The sequence below is a fragment of the Cucurbita pepo genome, chromosome 12 (assembly GCF_057944985.1).
Source record: "Cucurbita pepo subsp. pepo isolate OVF chromosome 12, ASM5794498v1, whole genome shotgun sequence".
Classification (NCBI taxonomy): Eukaryota; Viridiplantae; Streptophyta; class Magnoliopsida; order Cucurbitales; family Cucurbitaceae; genus Cucurbita; species Cucurbita pepo.
Genome location: NC_141809.1, coordinates 11,355,916 through 11,381,225, shown reverse-complemented (window position 1 = coordinate 11,381,225; position 25,310 = coordinate 11,355,916). Strand labels below are relative to the sequence as shown.

Sequence of the window (25,310 nt, the reverse complement as noted above, 5' to 3'; positions counted from 1 at the left end):
TAGTATTTTAAATTACATTAATATCCTAATAAAATAAGCAAAATTACCTTTAAAAATAAATATTAGTTTTTTTCTAATTTTAAAACTAATATTGTTTTCTAATAATATTTTCTTCTTTTAAGATTCCTTCCTTGGTATCGAACATTATACACATGTGCGAGTAATTTTACTATATCACTCATTATAAATGTCATGTCACAGCTGAATATTTTGTAATATAGTTAGTATATGTATAATACTATATATTATAATGGATTGTTATCGTGTAGCCTTTTTAATAATACCTTGTGAAAGTTTCAAAGGGGGTTGATACCCTGTTGTATTGTTATTGGCATATGATTTCTTACACCATTGGCTTTAGCGACCACCTTAGCGGTATAAACGATCGTGCCGTACACTGTTCTTTTCATGTTCGATTTGAGCTTGTTTGTTTGATTGTTTGTATACATGAATGTGTTAATTTATGTTTACCGATGTTTACAGTTTTAGGTGGTTGATAGGATGTGTCCCTAATAAGCTGCCACAAATGTTTATAATATGTATATCATATTCTGGACGATCGATATGATAACCTCCCTATGCACAAGAAAACCAAGCTAAGCTTAGACTACTATAGTTAGAGCGGTTTACATGTTGACTTAGGTATGTATGTTTTCGATAAACTTTGCATCCCAAGATTGTTAGTGATCAGATGTTTAGAACTGTGTGCATCTAGAGATTGGTTTACTCCCGAGAAGCTAACCCCTGAACATCCAAAAAATGAGAGATGAGATTTTAACCACCTAAACGCCCTTAAGAACCTAATAGACATCTACATCAAGTAGGAATGACAAAGGTAGCTTTCTAAGTCATTAGCTGTATGTATGATGTCATTAGTTTAACGGAGCCATCAGAGTCTCTACTACCCTTTCCACTTTGATACCCGTATAGTTGAGTTTTACCTTCGTACCCGTATCATCAAGCTACGCATGAGGCAAGTTAGGATTGTGTAATCTAAAAATTTAGTTGGACCACATAGGTAATGCAAATTCGTTTATGGGGAGACATGGATCATGCATGTAGTTCTTGAGCTGGCACACACATGGGGTCTCACCCTAACTTTGGATGACTATATGGCCTTGTGGTATGATTTCCCAACTAACCTTCTATAGATGACAAGCATGCTAACCCACATCATACTTCCCCACGAGAGAGAGAGTTTTATGAGATATCGTCTTGACTTGGGACACCAGTTTCACACTGCATAAGCAAAGAAAGCTACCCAAAATCAAATAAATAAAAAAAAAAAGAAGAAAAAAGTGAACCACCTTCTCCAAACCCAAGGTGAGTTTGTGAGCAGCTAAAGTACCACTCGAAATTTTGAGACACGCTAGGTGCTAAGATAACAAGGCTCACTTTTTAGAGGACATGATAAAGTCCATGAATACTACTAGGTTAAGGATGCGACGAGAGCTTACAAGTAGGTAAGTAGGTTGATTACTGAATATTTCATTTTGTAATTCTATCCTAACCATTTTTTCTGATTTTATAAAAAGATTTTATTTTGTATTTGATATATGATTTTATTTTATGTTCGATCCTAGATATCAATTAATTTAGAGCATTGTACACTATCGCATTAAACCCTTTTTCGGTAACTTTTCATGAGTGACGATCATCTTAAAATTTTTCTATTTGGTTAAAACCCTTCGATCGAGTTTGGAATCATTCTAGGGATAGTTTCAATCTAAAAAACAAATGCTTAATGGTAGCTTGGAGAAAATAATTGCAAGGTTTGGACTGTTTTAATGTAAAAAAGATGAATTTGAATCAGAAATTAGTATGATGAAATTTTTAGCGGCCTCTTAGAATAAATTTTGAGCACCTAATTTAGTCGAACGTTTATATTTTAGCATTAGTACAAGTCGGTTTGATAGGTTTGATTTATACTATGTGATAAGTGATTGTTGAGGTATGTCATATGAGAATGCAATGTTAGTGCATGTACTATTATATGCATAGAAAAGCTAGTCATGCAACTATATCTTTGAATAATTATTACAACTAGGGTGAAATTACGCATTTAATATCATGAGGTGCTATGACACGATCTGACCTTACTACTAATTCTCATTAATTAGGGTGAAGTCTCCTAGAACTCTTACTTATTCGCCATCAGATTATTGGAGTATTTTAGTAGAATGAGTAAATTGTCTGCATTAGTCTCCAAAAAAATATAATATATTTTAAATATAAAAGTTTAGGTTCTAAAGATGCATGTTGTATATACACACACGACTAATCCTTTAAAAAAATTCTTTAATAAAAGCCCGAACATACAAAATGATTGGTTTGAGTATTTGATAATAATTTCGCGGGGTCTACGTCAAAATGCTTATGATTTGTATGGTTATGTGTTAGAACTTTATACTTTATTTTATCTTGAAATTATGTATTAAATGTCTTAAATTGAACCGTATTTCACTTTATTCAAATCTATGTTACCAAAATTGAAGCTTATAAAAATTCGTAGTGCATTATTTTATTTTACTTTTTTAAATAAAATTAATTTCAAAAAAAAAAAAAAAAGCTTTGAATAAGCCCAAGTATTAAAAAAAAAAAAAAGTGTTTATATAAATTTATTTTATTTTATTTTATTTATTTTTTATAATTTATTTTTGGGTTCAAAAGGGTGCTCCTTCCATCAATCAAAATTGTGAAACATAGCCTTTTTTAAATTTTTTTATTTTCTCCATAAGAAATTATGGACATAACTTTTTTCACAGCCAAAGAAGCCCCCACAACCTTCTTCAACCAAAGCCATGATCATCATCATCATCTTCACTTCTCCAACTTAGACATGCAAAGCTCCACCAGCCATTCCTCCGAGTACTCGCCCGAACAATCTCCGTCCGCTGCTGCTGCTGCTGCTGCTACTACTTTGGCCGCCACCGGAAAATGGTCCTCCACCCTTCTCAAGGAGTGTGCTAGAGCCATCTCTGAAAAAGACTCCAACAAAATCCACCATTTTCTTTGGATGTTGAACGAGCTAGCTTCCCCTTATGGTGACTCCGATCAGAAAATGGCTTCCTACTTTCTCCAAGCTCTCTTCTGCAAGGCCACTGAAACTGGCCTCACTTGCTATAAAACCCTTGTCGCCATCGCCGACAAGAATCATTCCTTCGACTCTTCTCTCAAGCTCATCCTCAAATTCCAAGAGGTTTGTTCCAATTCGATTAGGTTAACGTAAATTTAATATCTTGTTCGATTCTTCTTTCTATCGGTGAGTTATGTTATGATCAGGGGTTGAGTGAGAATTTGAACCTTCAAATTTAAAAGAAAAAGGTCGAATTTTTATGTCAAAAAATTTAAGTTAAGCTAATGGGTTATGGTAAATTTGAATTTTATGTCAGGCAAGTCCATGGACAACATTCGGGCACGTCGCATCGAACGGTGCGATTCTCGAAGCTCTCGAGGGAGAAACCAAGCTCCATATCATTGACATAAGCAACACCCTTTGCACCCAATGGCCAACCCTACTAGAATCCCTAGCCACGCGCAATGATGACACTCCACATCTCAAGCTCACCGTGGTCACAACAACAACCATTGTTAAGTCTCTAATGAAGGAAATAGGGCAAAGAATGGAGAAATTCGCAAGGTTAATGGGAGTCCCGTTCGAGTTTAACCCGATAACGAATCTCGAAAACTTAACCGACCTTACAAAAGAAGCACTCAAAGTAGAAGAAGATGAAGCCATTGCCATAAATTGCATTGGAGCTTTAAGAAGAGTGAGAATTGAAGAAAGAAACAATGTGATATCAATGTTGAAATCATTAAAGCCTCGAGTTTTAACAATTGTAGAGGAAGAAGCGGATTTCATTAGCTCAAAAAACAACTTCTTGAAGTGTTTTGAAGAATGTCTTCGATTCTACACTCTTTACTTTGACATGTTGGAAGATAGCTTTGTGACAACAAGCAATGAGAGATTGGTATTAGAAAGAGAATGTTCAAGAAGCATTGTGAGGCTTTTGGGGTGCGATGAAAGTGAAGAACAAATGGGGAGTGAGAGAAGAGAAAAAGGAAAACAATGGAGCAAAAGGCTGAAAGAATCAGCCTTTTCATTAGCTGAATTTAGTGAAGATGTATTGGATGATGTTAAGGCTTTGCTCAAAAGGTACAAACCCGGTTGGGCGCTTCTGCGTCGAGCCACCATCACCACCACTGCCACCGCCACTGCCACCGGAGAAGTACACGAAAGAGACGACCATTCATGTGGAGTTTACTTGACATGGAAGGAAGAACCAGTGGTGTGGGTTTCAGCATGGAAACCCTAGAGGAATATGTCATCTACTATTATAATACCACTCTATATTCATAAAGGAGTTCTTCATTTTGTATGAAAATTGTTATATATATGTCTAGATTTTGTATTCAAATTCTTAATTTCTTGGGGTGTTTTTTTAATGGTTTGCTTGGTTCTTCTTTTTTGTTTATGGATGGACTTTGCTTAGTTTCATATGAGTAGCAACTTCATACATTGTATGATACCAATATCAAGCAATAGGAATATTCTATGGAGTTCATATATAGACATACATATAAATTTAATCAACTTCAATATTTCAAGATTCCTTTGGTAATAATAACCCAAACCCATTTTATTTTTAGTATAATAATACACAAATTTAACCTAGGGCTTTGAAATTTCCTTTTTCTTAAAAAATAGAAACAAAAGAGAGAAGCTAACCAAACAAAATTGGTTTAAGCAAAAATGTAAAGTGGGATAATCATTATGTTTTTAAAAAAAAAAGTAAACTCGCTTAACCATAATTTATCTAATATATTATTATCGAACCAAATCTTTAAACAATCGAAACAAAATATCAGAGTTTGGTCGTTCGTGGAGGACAAAGGCTTGAAATTAGTGGTTGAAATGGGAAGATATATACACAAAACTTTATGATTCTTTTGTAGGTAGCAAATGAAAGGTGGTATGAATTTTTGTGGTTGGATTTATCAGTTTGGGAGATGGGAAAACAACATTCATATCCATATATATTAGAGAGAACAAGAGAGAGATCTAATAGCTTTCAAGTGTTTATAATATATGTTCTTCAATTATATGATATTAGTGCTGACATGTCATAAAAAGGGAAAGTTTGGGAACAGGGTTTCAATCATACATGTTTTGAGTTCTTCACTTTTACATATTTTAAATCAATTATTTCTTTTTCTTTTATTTATTTATTTATTGAGAAATATAAAAATATTTTCTTCCCAATTTTGAAAATATATTTGTAATATGTAACCATGTACCCAAAAAAAAAGTTAAAAAGATACCTTTTTTTAAAAGAAAAAAGGGGGAAAAAATAAAAAGGCAAATTTATATTAAATTTAAAACATGGTGATATATATTTAATATGTTACCAAAAACTATAATATTTGTAGATGAAATGAAAATTGGAGCATTCTTAAAGCTAAATTATTAATGATTGAGTAAATAATGTTGAAGTTAATGAATTTGGAAGCAAACTTTATAGAACAAATGGCTAATCATAATTTTCACTTTATGATCCAATAATGCACGAGTTGGGCGAGGCATCCAAGCAATTCCTTTAGGAACCCAAACACGTAAAAATGGGCGAAGAGATGACCAAGCTCACCGCTAGCCCGCAAATATTCTTTGTTTTGGCCTGTTATGTATTGTCGTTAGTCTTATGATTTTAAAATGCGTCTTCTAGGGAGAGGTTTTCATATCCTTGTAGAGAATGTTTTGTTCCCCTCTCCGACCAATGTGAGATCTCACAATCGACTCTTTTAAGGGCCAACGTCCTAACTGACACACTGCTCAGTGTCTGGCTCTGATACCATTTGTAACAGTCCAAGCCCACCGTTAGTAGATATTGTCCGCTTTGACCTGTTACGTATTGTCGTCAGCCTCACGGTTTTAAAACGAGTCTACTAGGGAGAGGTTTCCACACCCTTATAGAGAATGTTTTGTTCCCCTCTCCAACCAATGTGAGATCTCACCATCGACTCCCTTGGGGGCCAGCGTCCTCGTTGGCACACAACCCAGTGTCTGACTCTGATACCATTTGTAGTAGCTCAAGCCCGCTGTTAATAGATATTGTCCGCTTTAGCCCGTTACGTATCGAGTCAGTCTTACAGTTTTAAAACGCGTATACTAGTGAGAGGTTTCCACACCCTTATAGAGAATGTTTTGTTCCCCCTCCAACCAATGTGAGATCTCACAATCGACCCCCTTGGGGGCTAGCGTCCTCGTCGGCACATCGACTGGTGTCTGATTCTAATACCATTTGTAGTAGCTCAAGCCCGCCGTTAGTAGATATTGTCCGCTTTAGCCCGTTACGTATCGCGTCAGCCTTACAATTTTAAAACGCGCATGCTAGTGAGAGGTTTCCACAACCTTATAGATAATGTTTTGTTCCCCTCTTCAACCTATGTGAGATCTCACAATCAACCCCCTTGGGGGCTAGCGTCCTCGTTGGCACACGCCCGATGTCTAACTCTGATACGATTTGTAACAGCCCAAGCCCACCATTAGTAGATATTGTCCGATTTGGCCCGTTACGTATCGCCATCAGTCTCATGATTTTAAAACATGTATGCTAGGGAGAGGTTTTCACACCCTTTGAAAGAATGTTTTGTTCCCACCATTGATGGGTTAACAAAATAGGGTATATAAGTAAATTTTTGAAAGGAGAAAAAAGTGGGAGGTGGGGGTGGTGGGGGGCTAAGGCTCCAAGGGGAAGAAGTTGAATAGATTACTGAGAAAGGCAAATTGAAAATAAGTTGACATAAAGATGGGAAATGGACCCAAAAGGAAGGCTTTGTGGGAAGCATAAGTCCTACCGACTTGATCCCATGTTTGCCTTTTGGTCCATTGATTGGAATAGCATATTTCGCTTCAATTACCACACATTTGTATTGCCTTTAACCCAACATTATATAGTGGGAACCCAACTTTTTGTAGCTTTCTCTCAGATAAGGATTGGTACTACGACCAACCCTTTTCCCCCCCCTCTCCTAACTTTGCTTTGCTTTATCAAATTATATATACACATAATGTGCATTCTATATCTTTCCTCTCTTTATACCTACGCAAAACCCTTTACTTTTGGCTTTTTACTTCCATACTTTGCCCTTTCACTTCCCTCCCTTTTCATTTTTGTTGCTACATCTTGTTTTTTGGTTCGTGGAGTTTCATCATTTTTTGTTCCTTCATGTTTTCAAATGTGTTTGGTTTCAACTTAGTGGTAAATGAGAAGAATGCAAGAAAGAATGCAAGAAAGAGAAATTAATTACGCCCAAAGGCTTACGCTTGATTGAGTTAGGTCTTGCATAGTATATGGTCCGACTCTCTAAATTTTGATTAAGAATGAAGATTTGAATATACTGAGCTTGATTTTGTGTTCGAGTCATAGATAAAGGAAGTTCATTATGGGTTGTTGGGTCATTCTTTTCTGTCGAGAGAGATTTCACAAGGTAAGATTTATGGGTATTTTGACTCGATTTTTCCCTATATTTGAGAGTAATCTTTAGAGTTAAGAGTCCAAATTTTTTTTATATGATACCCTAATGGTGATTTCTCACAAGTTTCATTAAGAAACTCGACAAAGATTCAAGTCAAAACTTGAATTTTTTGGAAGTTTGAACCTTCGGTTAAGAACTCAATTTCATTTAAGTTTGTTTTAAAATATCTTAGTTTGCAATGAGTTTAACGTTATAAGAAAAATGCTTTGATGAAGATGAATAAAAACTCTTCAAACTTTTGAACCAAGTCGACTTGAGTATGATACAAGAAGATACAAATTTGTAAGATAAGAAAAATAGATTAAATCAAAATTTTGATGATTTTTGGAAAATCGAATGCAAGGGAGAGAAGTCGGAGCCATGTGTTGAATGGCAGATGACGTAGCGTGCTTAAACCAAGAGCAGACACATGTCAAACACAAAGAGTAGAGTTGCGTATGGTGATAGTTGGAGATCGATCCTACCTGATCCACATCCAACCTTCGGAAGAACCAAACCACACGCCACTACTTTAACCCATGGTCCAAAAGCCGCAAAGACGTTACATGAATCTCACGTTATGAACCAATGATAGAGACCACAGGATATGTTGACACATTTCAATTTCCCATTTACTATAAATATTTTCTCAAGAGATTCACCTTGATATTACCTCATGCAACCACATCCTCTAGGTCAATATCAGGGTGAACTCTTGAGAATAATTAGATAGTAATTTTATTTCCAATATTTGACCTACCCTTGTTGGAATAAAACTACAAGATTTAAGATAATAGGTTACATTTACAAATAGATCATTAAGGTTGTTAATGATGTTCTTGACCCAACTAATGGTAACTAAATATTATAAGAGTAAGAATTATTTTGGTATAATGTTTGATTGAAATTGTCTCATTTTAGTTAAGTAACACTTGACATATCATACAATGGTACTTGTTCTAAATCACTAAAATATCATAGCATTAGAAACGATAGGAGTCATTTTATAAAATTGTTTGTTATCTACGCTGAAATTGAAGAGATAGTTGATTTGTTTGTAATTATATATTTCAAATGTTAAGTTCATTTTCTCTCCATGGCTTAATTTTCAAAACTAATAAGTTAAGATTGAGAAAATTTTACTATATGATTGATCCGGTAACCAAAAAAGATAAGAAAATGAGAAAACATATGAGATGTTAAGTTAATAAAAGCTAAATTTAGATAATTATCTAAATGATTTAAAAATTAAGCTATAATTGGAAATGATTCCTAATAAGCTAGGACAGCAATCTTTTTATATATATATATATATATATATTGAATATTGAAATTATTCATGTAAATTTGATTTACTAGATTAGGTCTGTACTTAGTGAAAGGTTAGGTCTATACTTAGTGACTTGCACTTTATCCACAAATCCATAGACTTATCATATATGTGGGTCACGAAAATTAACTAAGTATGCACAGAGCTATCATTTAGCATCATCATATTCACGCAAAGTAAACATATATGCTCAACGGGGCGATAACATCCATCAAGCTCCCGAAGTGTAGAGTTCACAAATTATCATCCTCCTTTCGACATGAATTAAACATCTACATAGATAGCGAAAGCTTAAAACATAATTGAAAAACTAAGATAATTCTCATAATACTTCACATATTACATCAATACTCAAAACAATCAAATTACCTACATTCAATCATGGAAAGCTACCATCTAAGGTAAATACACTAGCATGCATGCATTTCAAGCGATCCCTACAAGTATTTCTTCCTAAAAATACGTACAGTGACTTACTTGATTGACGTGTGCCCTTCCGTTAAGCGTTAATACACAGGGTGTCCAAAAATATTGATTTTCCTCGATGAGGTCCTAAATCACACAAAAATATTATTAGAATTGAAATCAGGATGAAAATCGGGCAAACAGAACTTAAACGGGTTAAAAAATGCCATACACGTGCCTGCCACGCACTGTTCACGCGCCAGGAGTGTCCACTCATAGGTTCCACACGTGAGTGCCAAAGAGTAGATTTCTGCAGTCGCGGGTCACGGACCGGGTGTCAGGCGGCGTTTCGGGTTGGAGTCTGCTGCCTTGCTTGGTTGCGGGTCGGTACACGGGTTTGTGGGTCGGGTCAGTCACGTGTAATGAAAAGGACAAAGCTGCATTGCTCCACGTGGCGTACGAATCCACCCAAACTCGACATGTGTCCCTCTCTGGTCGAAACGTATTTCTCCTATCGCCGGCGGACACGTGGCTCATCGAAAAAACTCTCTTCTCTCCTAGCAGAATGCGAAATTCGATTTTCGATTAGATTTCTTTCCATTTTCTCTTTTTCATATCTTTTGATCCAGAATCCAAATCGATATAGTTTTTTCGGCAAAATTATAGATCGTGGTTCAAACTACATCTCGATATTTGATGAATTTTACTTCAATACAAACCGAAATATGAGCATTCAAAATAGGTCGTTCACCTCGTTACAGTTCTTGGAAAGAGCTCTCAGAATACCAATATTAGTCACGTTTTTCAACCAAATTTCTTCACCGATCTTTTAGAGTAATCCCCCTAGATGAACATATTAAAATATTAGATCACGAGTCACAAAAGATGGTCTCGAATCTGAAGAATACCCAAGAAATGGAAGAAATGGGACTCCAATCTCTTGAACCTCACTATTCCTCGAAGAAAGGGGTCAATGCAACTAGATCGAGGCTGAGGGCGAATTCCGGCGCCAGTCCGGTGAGTACTCCGGCGACTTTTTCTTTCTTCTCTCTTCTACTTCTCTCAATTTTCTCTCTCTTTTCTTTCTTTTGCATGATTCTGTCAAGACCACTCAAGAACCCCATGATGGGGAGAGGGGCAAAATGACTCGGCCATCACTACTCACTCGATCATGCCATCAAGAACCGACGCTCGCGTCGCTCATCCTATCGGGATATCTCAAACATTCATCCATCCGAGTTTTACCAAGGCATTGGCCCTCTAATGCCCATTTCATGTCATTTATAGATATCGTACCAGTTAGCGGGTGCATATATCAACTTCTGACATGGGGTTGAGGTTCAATACTGGAATACCCGTGCCACCCGGTGTGGTCCTTGAAAAACCTATTTCAAAGAAAGTTGTCCAAGACACTCATCTCGACATGCTCACCCTCACACATAGACGTGAGTCATGCCTCCCCTATAGTATATTTTGAGCCATTTTCAATACTCCACACATATACGTGATCTTGGCGAATGGTCATGCGATATCATGGAGCGTCCGTCCAAGGTTCAATTGACACCAAATTTGGCAAGCATTCATATGGACGGACTTAACTCCACAACTGCATGCCCAAATTCCTTCTAGATCTCTAACTTTCGAGGTTAAAGCCCGAGACCCTACCCGACCCTTCAACAAGCTTATCTTTTCCACTCTTGTCTATTCGATATCTCTATATTGCTTATGCCTCGACTAGTTTCAATGCCCATTGCACCATCCTTGTTGGTCGCATCATAATACTCATCTAAACCCTCGTATGGCCAAATGGACGCCACTTGAGAATTATCGCTTCTCTTGTCACAACCTGAATACCACAACCTACTCTTTTCATAATTGGGCTATGACACTAGTCAACCAGAGAAAGTTAAAGTGACTTTAGCCTTCGGAAAGTAAGGTCGACCTTTGCCTTGGGCAACCCTGCACATTTGTCATTGACCCAAGTTACATCTTCACTTAGGCCAAAATGAGCCCAAGGTATAATGAAACTTGGCCCAAATCGTTGGTCACATCAACTTGGGTTTATTAATAGTAGGCACAAGTTTCATTATTTTGGATATATATGGAAAGGAATTATTACTTTAGGAGCATTTTATTGTATACTATATTATATTTTTAGGACTTTCCAAATATTTTAGAGTTTAATTTGGAAATTTATAAGGCTTTCCAAATTTTCGTTATGGAACAATAAATAAAAAGAAGCCCTAAGTGCATCTTCTCCCACCACGTGCTAACATTTGGGAGTGTTCTTTTTGTAGCTATAGAGACCACAATTCAAATGGAGATGTAAAGGGATGAGGCTTTTGAGTTATCAAGCGACTTTCGGGAGAAAATGAAATTGAAACTCAAAGTGGCTCTGCCTCTAAAGCATTGGATGTATCGAACAAGAGAAACTTTGAAGCATTGCTTAAGCGTCATAAGCTTCAGTTAGACCTATTTACGCTATCTAATTTGAATGCAATAAAAAAGGAAGTGGATTGAATTGTTTCGTGTTCAAAATCAATACTCCTTAATCAAAGCTAACTTGAAGGCACAACTTGCTCAACTAAAGCATGACATAATTTGCGAAAATCATAAATGTTTTAGTGATGTTCTTATTCCTCATTATGTTTCCAAACATTTATGTATTTCATCATGCTTCCATGTTTCTTATTTCTTTCTTTATATTTTTAGTGGTCTTTATTTAATATATTTTCACTTTCGTCTGCCCATTAGGGGAAGAAATCGAACTAATTGAGATCTTGATTATTTTACATTTTATGTTTTATAAGCTCAACTTGTTCAAAATCAAACATTAAGTATGACATTGAATCATAAGATATGGTGCTGATGCATTCTTAACTGCTTAAAATATTGTAACTATTCAAACAGTTATCATATTGACCTCAAATACTTCCAATAATATCAAACAACCTTGTGCATGCGTTTGGAGGCAAACGACCTTGGCTAGTCTTGGCTTAACCTAGAAACGGGATGGACTCGCTGGGTTGCTTGGCTTCTGGGTGTGTGATGTCCGAGCCTACTTTACTTCCCACATGGACCAGCGGTTGAGGCTGGAAGATATGGGGAAGAGAGGAGATATTTTAGCGAAGGTGGGAGTATAATCTAACGGTTTCTAAACCTGTATTGTTATTAATGTCATTTGTGACTTTGTAGATTTTCCAAGCAGAGCTGAGTGTGTAGACTAGAAGTTAACAACTCGATAGGATCTGCTCTCCTTAAACATGTCCAAAGGTGAGGAATCACAGAGGTGCATTAGTCCAACACTAAGCATCAAACTCACCATGCTTTATGACCTCACAATATATCACAACCTAGGACTAAGGTTATGCCTTTTGCTCAAGTTTTAGGAGAGCCCATAGAATAAAATTTTCGGAAAAAATTTAAGATTAAATTCATAATGTTTACGATCAAATCTCTATATATTTTTTTAGATACTAAATTTAAATCTTTTGAAAATTCAAAAAAGAGCCATTAATATCATTGAAGAAATTTCCTGTGTGGTGAAGAAATTAAAGTCCTCAACCTTTTATTATAGAATTAAATTCAACAAGTTTTAGCAGAATCATCATATATGATCAAATGCCAACATCAACTTAAATAATAATTTTGGTCTTTGAGCTTCTTGTTGTACATAGTTTAAGCAGTTAACCATGCTTACTTCTATAAGTCCATTAAAAATTTCAAATAATGAAAGATACTGTCATTGTTCCATAAGGAAAACGAAATTAGTTTCAGCAATTTATGATTGGTATTAAATTCAACCAACTCTTTTAATTTTTCAAATCCTAATAATAATGATACCCTGGCAATGAAAAAAAAGTAACAATAAGAAGATAAGTGTTGAAAAGTAATTATTTGGATGTTAAATTATTAATTGTCAATACATAGTAACAAAAACTAATATAGAAGGAATAAAACACGATTTTAATAATTGCATGCGAGCACCATATAAATGTATACACCATTTAGACTATTTATTAATGTGTTTAATAGAATATTAGGTAAGAATAGAATTCAAGATAAGCATGTATACTCATGACAATTTCCAAGATTCAAACAAAATAGTATTTCTAAACTTAGGAGATGGAAGCCCAAAACTCATAAATTTGGCAAGTCTATGCAACATGAATGTAAGTTTGGAGAATTACAATAAAATTTCGTACAATTTAAGATTATTCGTCATTTTTAAAATTAATGAAAAATCGATTACATGTACATACGTTCAATTTGATCTTTTAAGAGGAAATGTGTCCTGACCCAATTTTCGAGGCTTCAAAATTTGGATAGTGACTAAAAAGACGAAGGCCAAAGCAATTAAAAAGAAATTAGAAGAGAGGTAAAATAAAAGATAAAAATATGGTTTAATTAAGAGAGAAGAAAGAGAAGTTTAATTTTAAATATTACAAAGGGGTTACAAATATAAACCGAAATACAAAAGACTCCAAAACAACTTAAAATCGACTCACGCTCCGGAATGACCCCCTCTGTGATCGCACAACTCTCGTATGCTCCTCCACCTCGACCGGCAGCCTATGAACACCTGAGAAAGATAGGTAAACAGGGAGGAGTACAAAAATTATACTTAATAAATCACCTACTCCTCGATGACTTGTCACTCTAACCACAAATTCATAGACTTATCATACACGTGGGTCATGGAAATTAACAAAGTGTGCACATAACTATCTTCTAGCATCTTCATATTCATGCAAAGTAAACATACATGCTCAACAGGGCAATAACATCCATCAAGCTCCCGGAGCGCAGAGTTCACAAATTATCATCCTCCTTTTGGCATGAATTAGACATCTACATATATAGTGAAAGCTTAAAGCATAATTGAAACACTTAGATAGTTCTCATAATACTTCACATATTACATCCATAACTCGTAACAATCAAATTACCTGCATTCAATCACGGAAAGCTACCATCTAAAGTAAATACACTAGCATGCATGCATTTCAAGCTATCCCTACAAGTATTGCTTCCAAAAAATACGTGCGGTGACTTACTTGATTGACACGTGCCCTTCCGTTTAGTGTTAATACACAGTTAGGGTGTCCAAAAATATTGATTTTCCTCAGTTACGTCCTAAATCACATAAAAATATGATTAAAAATGAAATCATGATGAAAATTGGGCAAACAGAACTGGGACAGGTCAAAAAATGCCTTACACACACCTGCCACACACTATTCACGTGCTAGGAGTCTCCACTCATAGGTTCCACACGCGAGTGCCACACGCGGAGTAGATTTCTGCAGTCGCGGGTCACGAACCAGGTGTCAGGAGACGATACGAGTTGGACCAGTCGGCTGCTTCGCTTGGTCGTGGGTCGGTGCGCGGGTTTCTGGGTCGGGTCAGTCACATGTCATGAAAAGGACAAAGCTACATTGCTCCACATGGCGTACGAATCCACACAAAACTTGACATGTGTCCCTGGTCGAGACGTGTTTCTCCTATCGCCAGCGGACACATGGCTCATCGGAAAAACTCTCTCTCTCTCTGTAACGCCCCGTTGGGTTTAATTATATATATATATATGTGTGTGTGTGTTAAAATAAAAATAACAACAAAATAAAGAAAAAGAAAAAAAAAACCTGACCACCTCCTTTAATCTGTCCATCCCCTAAAATACCTCCCTCAGTATCAATAACTCAGCCAAAAAAACAAAAAAAACAAAAACAGAAAGAAAATATTTTTCTGGAGGAAACCAGAAGGAAGGCAGATAATGGAGAGATGGTAGACAGAGGAAGAGAGATGTCATTTGAAAAGGTTAGTAGTGAGATTTACCTTTTTTATTTTTCTCCTTCTTCCTACAAAGCATATTAGCAATTATTAGAAATTTAGAAATTATCTGTTGCAATGATCTGAATTAGAAATTATCTATCCTAGCGAGGGTCCATGAAAATTGATCAAGAAAAATGAATAGATAGATAAGGAGGAGAGAAAGATAGAGAAAACATATTCAAATAAAAATAAAATCTGGCAATAGAATTAAAATATGAGACAGACAAGGAAAAGAGAAAGAGAGAAAGATTGGAAGACAGATAAAATAAAAAAATAAAAATAAAATCTGTCAATAGAATTAAAATATGAGACAGAGAAGGAAAAGAGAAGAGAGAAAGATTGGAAGACAGATCAAATAAAAATAAAAAAATAAACATAAAATCTGACAATAAAATTAAAATATGAGACAGAGAAAGGAAAAGAGAAGAGAGAAAGGAAAAGAGAAGAGAGAAAGATTGGAAGACAGATCAAATAAAAATAAAACATAATCAAAAGAGATTTTCACGGAAACAGAGGAAGATTAGATTTGGAAATAGTAAAGCTAAAGAAAATTTGGTGAGTAGAATTTTACTAAAGAAAATTTGGTGGGTAGAATTAAACCCCTTGTAATAAACTGCCTAGAATGAAACTAATTAAAAGAATTAAATTTAAATTGCTTAAAATAATTAGATATGGAAGTAGAATGGAAAGAAAAGAAAGTTAGAACAGTTTGAAGATGACAAGTATTGTTCATATAGCAATGGCAAAATTGAAAGGCTAAACAGAATTAGAGTTAAAAGAAAGAAGAAAAAAAAAACAAAAGAGAAAGGATTTTAGGAAAGAAAAGAAAGTTAGAACTGTTTCAAAATGGCAAATACAGTAAATAGAGTTAAAATATGACATAGAAGAGAAATAAGTGAAAGAAGAAGATATGAGAAATTGTTATAGTTGTATCTATAGGATATAACATTAAATGTTGAATTATCCAAGCCACTTGAAATATTAATAATATTGACATATTATTAATTTAAGTTTTAAGTTTTATTATCCTATATAATTTAGAAACAATGAAAACATGGAATTCGATTTTTAGAGCAGTTTTTCACACGGTTAGTTGAATTATTAATTAAAATGTGAAATACTAACAAAATGTGACGAATGATGCGATAGGAAGCAAACCTTGGCAACATTTGGTGTAGTTCTCGAAGAATGGGAGCTTACGTAAATAAATTAGGGAATTCTTCGGCTAAGGCCAACTAGGTAAGTGGTCTTACTATAGTATACGCTAAAAATTGTATGAGTTACGATGTTGTATGAACTATGTCGTACGATGCGGTATATGAGTTATGATGATATATGAGTTATGATGATGTGTGAGTTATGATGCTTGATGATATGCGTATTATATATATATTTCAATGATTGACGTACTTGATATGTTTGATGCACTTTGTGGCAATATGATGAGTATGATGATTGCGTGACGTTTACCTTAATATGATGATGTATTCCATATTGAGCATGTTATATGATGATGAGTGCCATATTGCATCATGTCGTTAGATCGACATAGGACACAACCCTTAGAGCGTGAAAATGATATTAATATAAATATCCACGAGTATGTGTTACCTAGAGTAACAAAGAGATGAGACTAGAGGGTTGTGTCAGAAGAGACATTATGATGGATTTAGAGGGACCTCATGCATATTGTATGTTCATAAGCATAGGGCTACTTCCCCTAGAGATGATGAGTGCGGACGCGCACCGTATGATGAGCGCGTATGCGCACAGGTGCGAAAGCACACAGATGAGGGTGTTCATGAGGTGCATGACACTATGGGGTTCCGCTGACCTCCGGACGTCGCTACAGATTAGCTTGACCAGAGGGTCCAGGGGGTGTGCGAGCGCCCTGGAGATTCACACTCGCACATGTGAGTCGTGTGTAGGGAAGTACTACACATCCAATTTGTCCGAGACTGAAGGCCACCCCTAAGATGATTAGAGATAGGTCCTTAAATCATGATTGCATGTGTTTGCATTTGCATGGCCCCCTATAGTGGGGCCACTTACTGAGTATTCCTTGAAATACTCAGGCCGTGTGCCACATCATTTTTTTTTTTAGGTAAAGGCAAGGCGCACTTGTACGGAGGACGGCGGCATCGCGAGCAGAGACTGTGGCACGTGCATAGGGTAGACTCATATTTGAATTTCTAGTCTTAAGTTGGTTGTTTTGCATTTTATTGTCTTAAATTATTTTGTATTTGTTTTCTCTAAATTTCAGTATTTCATATTTAAACACGTAAGACCATGGCTGTGTTTTTCAGAGAAGAAGTTGTTTTAAACGTTTTTTTTGAAGTTTACGTTATCAGTTATATTCATGTAAGAGTTATATTTCCGTATTATAGATGAGCATGAGACGTTAGTAGCGACTCTGAGTATGTAGAAATTAGGGTCGTTACACTCTCTCTCTCTCTCCTGGCAGAATGCGAAATTCGATTTTCGATTAAATTTCTTTCCATTTTCTCTTTTTCATATCTTTTGATCCAGAATCCAAATCGATATAGTTTCTTTGGCAAAGTCATAGATCGTGATTCAAACTACCTCGATATTTGATGAATTTTACTTCGACATAGACCGAAATATGAGCGTTCAAAATAGGTCGTTCACCTCGTTACAGTTCTTGGAAAGAGCCCTCAAAATACCGATATCAGACACGTTTTTCGACCAAGTTTCTTCATCGATCTTGTAGAGTAATCTCCTAGATGAACATATTAAAATATTAGATCACGAGTCACAAATGATGGTCTCAGATCTGAAAAATACCCAAGAAATGAAAGAAATGGGACTCTGATCTCTTGAACCTCACTATTCCTCCAAGAAAGGGGTCAATGCAACTAGATCGAGGCTGAGGGAAAATCTAGGCGGTAGTCCGGTGAGTACTACGGCCACTCTTTCTTTCTTCTCTCTTCTACTTCTCTCAACTTTCTCTCTCACTTGTCTTTCTTTTGCAGTGTGAAGACCACTCAAGAACCTCACAATGGACAGGGGCAAAATGTCCCATTTGCCCGTCCGGTGACTTTGACTCTTCGTTTTTTTTTTTTATTCGGGTGCTATAGAATGGGTTGTGGTCGACACTCCTCCAATCGAATACATATACGCCCTAGTTCGACACCCCTCTATGTTTACTCAATTTTGTCTCGATCTAGTTTTATATTACGTTCCCTTTATATCTTTACGCTCAAACTTATATATCTATGTATTTTGTAATATTTTCTGTGTTTAAATTCTTCTAAGTCTCTTGGTTTAAAAGAAAAATTTTTTACAGTGTTTTTACTCCTATAAATTAGCTCACGTCGGGATGCATGCTCGAGACAAGCTAAAAAAATAAACAAGTAATAACATAGGTGGTTGTAGTTCGAAGGTTGAAAAAAATGATTCATTCAAACCAATTGAGATTTCAGTTCAATTAAACTAGACTGGTTTGGTCGGATTAAATTTAAGTGATTTGGTTCAACAATTCTTTATTGCCTTCCATTAACGAGATGAATTGATCCTCAATTTCCCTTGTTTCAAGCTTAAATTTCATAGATTTAACTTATTTTACTATGTTTTGGTTAGTATTTGGGAGTAGCTCTAGCTAAAGGGATATTTTGAATGATTAGGAGGTTTCCTAGAATTGGACTAAGGCAAGGGATTTATCCGTAGGACTAAAGTCTTTTGTTTTTTTGTTTTTAAATGTTAGGTACGGTTGCTCATGTGATTCTATTTTATTTTCTTTGGATGAGATGATTACTATGATGAAAATTAATTTTATGGTAACTACACAATGTGCATTAGCCACTAAGGTTACAAGAAACGGTGATCCACGTCATCCAATGGAATGGACCTTAGTTGTATTGCTTAATTATGTAAGGGGAATCCACGCGTTGTCTTAGACCATTATTGATAGTCCATAATTTTTGAAAACTACTCATCAACAGATGATTTGGGTGATGAGTATCTCTACATGCAGCTCAGAATTGAGCTAGACAATTTTGATATAGGATAGGTCATGAATTAGTGACCCTACTTTAAAAATAAAATCAGTCGGGTGATTTTGGTCACAAAGTGCCATTTAAGTCGTTAGTTTCAAAATATCAAAGTATTTGGAAAGCTATATCATTGTTGTGTTATGTTCTTGGAGTTGTTGGAGGTAGCAAAACAAATTTGCCATCCGTGACTCCAATTTGTCTTCAATGGTAATTTTCTTTTTCCTTTTCTTTTTCTTTTTCTACGAAAAGTACTAAATAATTAACAAAGTTCCTTTTATTAATTTGTGCTATGTTCTATCATATTCACGAAATGAATGATAAGCATGCATAATATGCAAATTTATAGATAACGAGAATAAGAACTTTAGATCTAAAATATCAAAAAACTTCAAAGCGATAAGGAATCATCCTAAAGAAAATTAAGATTCAAATAATTTTGTTGATCAAATATCTCACGGTAGAAAACGTCTTTGAAACTCGAATCATTTCACAAGTAAGATTGATCATGTCAAACTTAAATGATTCTAAGCCTACAAATGCAACATACATGATCTTATAGAGCTTCAATATGAAACGAGGTGTAACTCTCCTGCTTTATGACCATAATTAATCATTATACAAATGTAACCTTGAAATAAATAAAATCTTCAGATATGTTAAAAAAAAAAAAAAAAAAAACATTATAACTCTAATTTGTAAACCTGCCGGAATAAATAAAGTCAATTAGAGTAGTTTGAATAATATTCTTCTTTAATATGGCATTAATTACTGTCTCAGTTTATCTTCTAGTAGTCTTCTTTGAAGTTCATATTAGATGATTGAGATATCTTAATTCATATCATGTTCTTTTTTTCTCAATGCCTATGTGATAAGATAGATGAAGATATTCATATCAATTTGAACATATTTCAACTATTTAAATTATTTTATTTTCTACCAAAAAATTACTCGTCACAATCTAATTCAAAAAGAAAAGTCTGTACATTAAATGAAAGTAAAAGAAAAACCGGTGTAAATGATGTTATGATCACACAATAATGCACATACTCAATATAGATCAACACAAGAAAATTCAATTAGTAATATTGGCTAAGAGAAAATCTTCAAAGCAGTACCTCACCCATATATATATATACCGTTTTAGTTTACTATATATAACTTAGGGTATATGTATGGTTTCAGTTTACTATATATACCTTCAACCCATATAACCATCTTCGGTATATAAATATCTATCAAATATATTTATTTTTACGGCATCAGGCTCCATATCCCAACAATTCTCTACTTGTTGACTATCCAGTCAACCAAAAATTTCATTCTCAAACGACTATAAGCATCTTCACTGCACTATACCAATTGAGATTTTGCACAAGCTCAATGTTCCAACATCAACACATTTTGTCATGGATTTTTTGCACCCTCTATCTTCTCTAAACACATCACCATCTTCCACTAACATGCTAGTAAAATGGTATCACCTTCTGTGTTTTGTCTTTGAATGATAGACTGGGTTCTTCGCCAATGATATGGCACTCTAACTATTTGTAAAGAATCTTCTTGTGCTGCTTCTTGCCCAATTCTTCTAGATAGTCTGTCATGTATATCATCTTCTTTCCAGCTTTAGCTATTGCCACGTACTCAACCTTAGTAGATGAAAAAGCAACACATTTTTTAAGCCTAGACATTCATCATCCATGACTTGCTTCCACTTGGTTGTATCCTCCCACTGTAGAGCCTCATTAAAGGGCTCTAGTTCCCCTTCATCAGTCAGCAACAATAGTGTAATGAAAGTACATACCTATCTAGTACTCTAATAGCTTTGGATGATCTTTTCAATGCCTGCTCAAGTGTCACTTGCACCACCTCTAGTTCCTTATCAACACTCTCAGAAGTTCCTTGAGTACCTGTTACAACATCACTAAGTGAATTTTTCCGCAACTCAACTTCAACTCTCACTTGCTTCGTTGTCCCAAAACCTTTCTTCTCTTTGTTCTTGTACATAACATTTTCATTAAAATTCACGTCACAATGTCTCAGGACGCTCTTGTTCTTAGTATCCCAAAACTTGTACCCGAACATGTCACATCATAGCCTATGAGGTAGCATTTCACAGGCTTAGCGTCAAGATTGTCACTCTTATTTGGATTAACACGAACATACGTAGTACATCCAAAAGTTCTCAAGTGATAGTACTTGAGTTCTTTTCCTGTTCATACTACTTCAAGCAACTTGAACTCGAAGGGTACTAACGACCTTCTATCGATCAAGTAGACTGCGTATCTATAGCATCGACCCAGAATGTCTTTGGCAGTCCAGAATGAATCTCATACTCTTTGTGCACTCATTCAATTTTCTTTTCATCCTTTCAACAACACCATTTTGTCTTGCTTCACTGGGAACTGTCCTCATAATCGAATTTCTTCAGCTGAACAAAATGCTTTGAATTCTAACTTGTCGTACTCTCCTTCATTGTTAGACCTCAGGAATTTGATCTTCAAGTCGGTCTGATTTTCAACTTCAGCTTTCTACTTCTTAAAGGTGACAAACACATCTGACTTGTGTTTCAGGAAATAAATTCATACCTTCCTACTGAAATCATCGATGAAGGAGATATAGAACTTTGATCCTCCAAATGATGGAATTGGAGATGGTCCCCAAACGTCTGTATGGATCATTTCCAATCGCACTTTCTTCAGTTCTCTAGCAGTCTTTGTGAAGCTAACTCGTTTCTGTTTGCTTATAACGTAGTTCTCACAAGGACCTATATCAACAGATTTCAAACCTTCCAAAACTTCTTTCGCAGCCAGCATCTTCATTCCTTTGATGCTCATATGTCCAAGTCTATTGTGCCATAGACTTGAATTTGAATAACTCTCAGCAACAGCAGCCATGTTCATGCACCCTGTAATGGTGTATAAGGTTCTAGATTTTGTGTCATGTGCTACCACCATAGCACCCTTCACAATCTTCCACGAACTCTTCTCAAACTTTGTTGCATAACCTGTGCTATCCAACTGACCAATAGAGATTAGGTTCTTCTTAAGACAAGAAATATATCTAATATCCTTTTAATGTCCACTGATTTTCTGCAAGAGTTTTTATGCAGACATCCCCATTTCCTTCAATCTCCAACGCTTTGTTGTTGGCAAGATATGCCTTCTAAAAATTTTTAGACTTGAAATTCTGGAACAACTCTTTATTGGGAGACAAATGAAAAGATGCACCTGAATCAAAAATTCAGAATTCAATAGGATTGTCTACGCTGAGGATTAGAGCATCCACAATGTCTTCTGCTATAGAATCATCATCCTCATATTTGTGATTCTGCTCCCTCTTTGGTCTTGTACAATATGTCAGAAAGTGACTTTTTTCTCCACAACTACAACACGTTATTTGGTTAGTTTGGAACATTTTCATGGTTCTTTGATTTTGATTGACCTTTCTTTGGGTCCTTCGATTTACTTCTTCCCCTTTGGTCAATACTGAGAGCACTACCAGATGATTCTCCAGTTTCTTGTTTGCGAAAAACTGATGATCCTTGAGACCTAATGTACCCCCTAAGACCTGATGATCCTTGAGCTTCCTCTGCTCCGTGGTCATAGTATCCGGCTTCACCCCAACAGAGATTCGTGAAGATCTTTCTAGTACAAATAATCTTCAATCTACATCTTCCAGAAACTGAAATCGAATCCATAAACTTCTCATTCCAATCTTTGAACTTTCAATTTTCACGGATCGTGATGACTCTCGCCTAGCTCTAATCCCAGTTGTTAGGATTGCACAACAACGCATACACTCGATCTAGATGAATACAAAAATTAGGAGAGAGAAATATTAGCTAAAGGTTTATATTGATGACTTCAGGTATGTACAGCAAGAGAGAATACAGTTAACATAGTAAGTACATCTTCAAAGCACTGCCTAAGTATGTATAGTTTCAGTTTGTTATAATTGCTTGGATAGATATAATCATCTCTATATATAAATATCTACCAAATATATTTCTTTTAGAGGCATCACGCTCTATATCAATTATTGAAATATCTCTGCTAGATATTTTATAGGCATCAGCTGTTGAAATATAATTTACTTTTACATCTAACAAAAGGGTAAATTTGAAAAAGGAAAACACATGTCAAAGATTAAATATTGTGAAAAAAAAAAAAAAAGGATTCACATAGCTAGCTGTTTTTAAAAACCACAACTCGAGCTCCTCCAATGGCATCCTAAGCGATCGAGTGGGAAAGATGAATAGACTCTCAGTGCTGTCTTTGCTAATTCTCACCATCTTCCATGAAGGCCACACTGCTGTAGGCGATAATCTCAGCTTCAGCTTGTCGGGTTCAAGTTCCAAATCTTACAGCAAATTCATTACATCTCTGAGGAACGCTCTTCCAAATGCTGGAAAAGTCTACAATATACCTCTATTACTTCCCACTCTCAAGGGCTCAGCACGCTACACACTAATGAAACTCTCCAACTATGAGGAGAAAACTATCACGGTGGCTATAGATGTAACCAACGTTTACATTATGGGGTATCTTGTCAATACAACATCCTACTTTTTCAACGAGCCTGCCGCTCAGTTAGCTTCTGAGTTCGTATTCCAAGGTACTAAGCACATTCTTCTTCCATACTCTAGCAATTACCAAAAGCTTCAAATTGCTGCAGACAAGGATAGAGATTCAATTCCTCTGGGATTCCTTGCCTTGGACACTGCAATTTCCGCTTTGTATCATTATGACACCAAAGCTGCTCCGGCGGCATTCCTCGTACTCATTCAGACCACTGCCGAGGCTTCAAGATTTAAATACATTGAGAAACAAATTATCGATAGAATTGGCAGAAACGAGGTCCCAAGTTTAGCAGCCATAAGTTTGGAAAACGAATGGTCTCTTCTGTCCAAACAAATTCAGATAGCGAACTCCAACAATGGAACATTTCAAACTCCTGTCAAGCTTATTAATGATAAAGGCCTTTCAGTGGAGGTTACTAACGTTAGCTCTCTTGTTGTAACCAATAACATCAAGCTGCTGCTAAACAAGCAAAATGTTGCAACTTTTAAGCCTGAAGCTATTACAATTCCTTAGACAACTTTCTGCTATGAAAATAAAAGCATGTTCATGTGACCTTACTATGTGAGTGCTTAATGTAACTGTGTTTTATTTCATTTCAATAATGAACCGAGTCTTTTCAGTTTTATACCCGCCCATGAGAGAGTTATTAATGTTAGATGAACACGACTCTCCACAATGGTATGATATTGTCCACTTTGAGCATAAACTGTCGTGACTTTGCTTTGGGATTCCACTAAAGGCCTCATACCCATGGAGTGTTATCTTTGACGGAGCGAATGTGAGGAAATCGCTATGGAGGAAAAAACGAAGAAATTGTTGGCAGAAGAAAATAAATGAGAGAGATAATATTTGCTCGGAAATGGAAATATGTGGGCAACTTAATTAAAAAAGATAGTAACTAAACATTAGGAATGATTTTCAACCTACAAATTTATCTAACATGGAAATAATATTTTTTTATTATAAACCCACGATCAATCAGTATTCTTAGATTATTAACTCATGATTATTCCCTAAATTAACGGACGTGAGACTTTCATCCAACAATTAATACGTGTAGTTTTGGCCGCTGCAACTATAATCTATGTTTGGGTTTATCAATTGGACAATTTTGTATGAGCTTTATATAGATGTTGACATATTGTCCTTTAATTATTATAAATCCTATTATTGGATATTAATACAAGCTTAAAGGAAGTTGACTCAAAAGCTATATGGTTCAATTTAAATAAAATTGAAAAAAATCCAATAGAAACAATTGCCAATTGAATCGTGCTACAAAAATAAAAACATATTCATGTGATAACATAGAAATATTCATTTAAACGTATTCATAAAACAATGTCATGAACTTACATGTTTAACAACAACAACAACAAAAAAAAAAAAAAAAAAAAAAAAAAAAAAAAAAAGTCTTCGAACAATACAACCGAAAAATTAAAATAGACATAAGAAGAAAGAAAACAGCAATGCCCTATACTAACCAAAACTTTTCGTACTTCATTGGTTTGGTGAAGGGAGTGTAGCTCATATGATAGAGCGTTTGCTTCACATGTGAGAGGGGTAGTTGTATTTAATTTCGTAAACTTTAGGTTAGTATACGACATTGTTGTTTTATTTCTACTTATGTCT

The 25,310-nt window shown here is 35.4% G+C and overlaps 2 protein-coding genes across 2 annotated transcripts; both read left to right on the top strand.

Moving 5' to 3' along the window:
• The first annotated feature begins 2,682 nt into the window (after window positions 1–2,682).
• Window positions 2,683–4,439, top strand: LOC111807327 (protein SHORT-ROOT). Its single transcript, XM_023693001.2, has 2 exons — window positions 2,683–3,199; window positions 3,393–4,439. Exons 1-2 carry the CDS (start codon window positions 2,744–2,746, stop codon window positions 4,314–4,316), a joined length of 1,380 nt encoding a protein of 459 aa, XP_023548769.2. The 5' UTR covers window positions 2,683–2,743; the 3' UTR covers window positions 4,317–4,439.
• Window positions 4,440–23,284: 18,845 nt separating this feature from the next.
• LOC111806531 (putative ribosome-inactivating protein) lies at window positions 23,285–24,303 on the top strand. Its single transcript, XM_023691884.2, has one exon. The coding sequence runs from the start codon at window positions 23,349–23,351 to the stop codon at window positions 24,189–24,191; it is 843 nt and encodes a 280-aa protein (XP_023547652.2). The 5' UTR covers window positions 23,285–23,348; the 3' UTR covers window positions 24,192–24,303.
• Window positions 24,304–25,310: the final 1,007 nt, after the last annotated feature.

Bases quoted from the DNA above. Each gene is read 5' to 3' on its own strand.
- LOC111807327 (XM_023693001.2), top strand. From the start codon at position 2,744: ATGGACATAACTTTTTTCACAGCCAAAGAAGCCCCCACAACCTTCTTC. The intron at 3,200-3,392 runs GTTTGTTCCAAT...ATTTTATGTCAG, and splicing joins TCATCCTCAAATTCCAAGAG to GCAAGTCCATGGACAACATT.
- LOC111806531 (XM_023691884.2), top strand. From the start codon at position 23,349: ATGAATAGACTCTCAGTGCTGTCTTTGCTAATTCTCACCATCTTCCAT.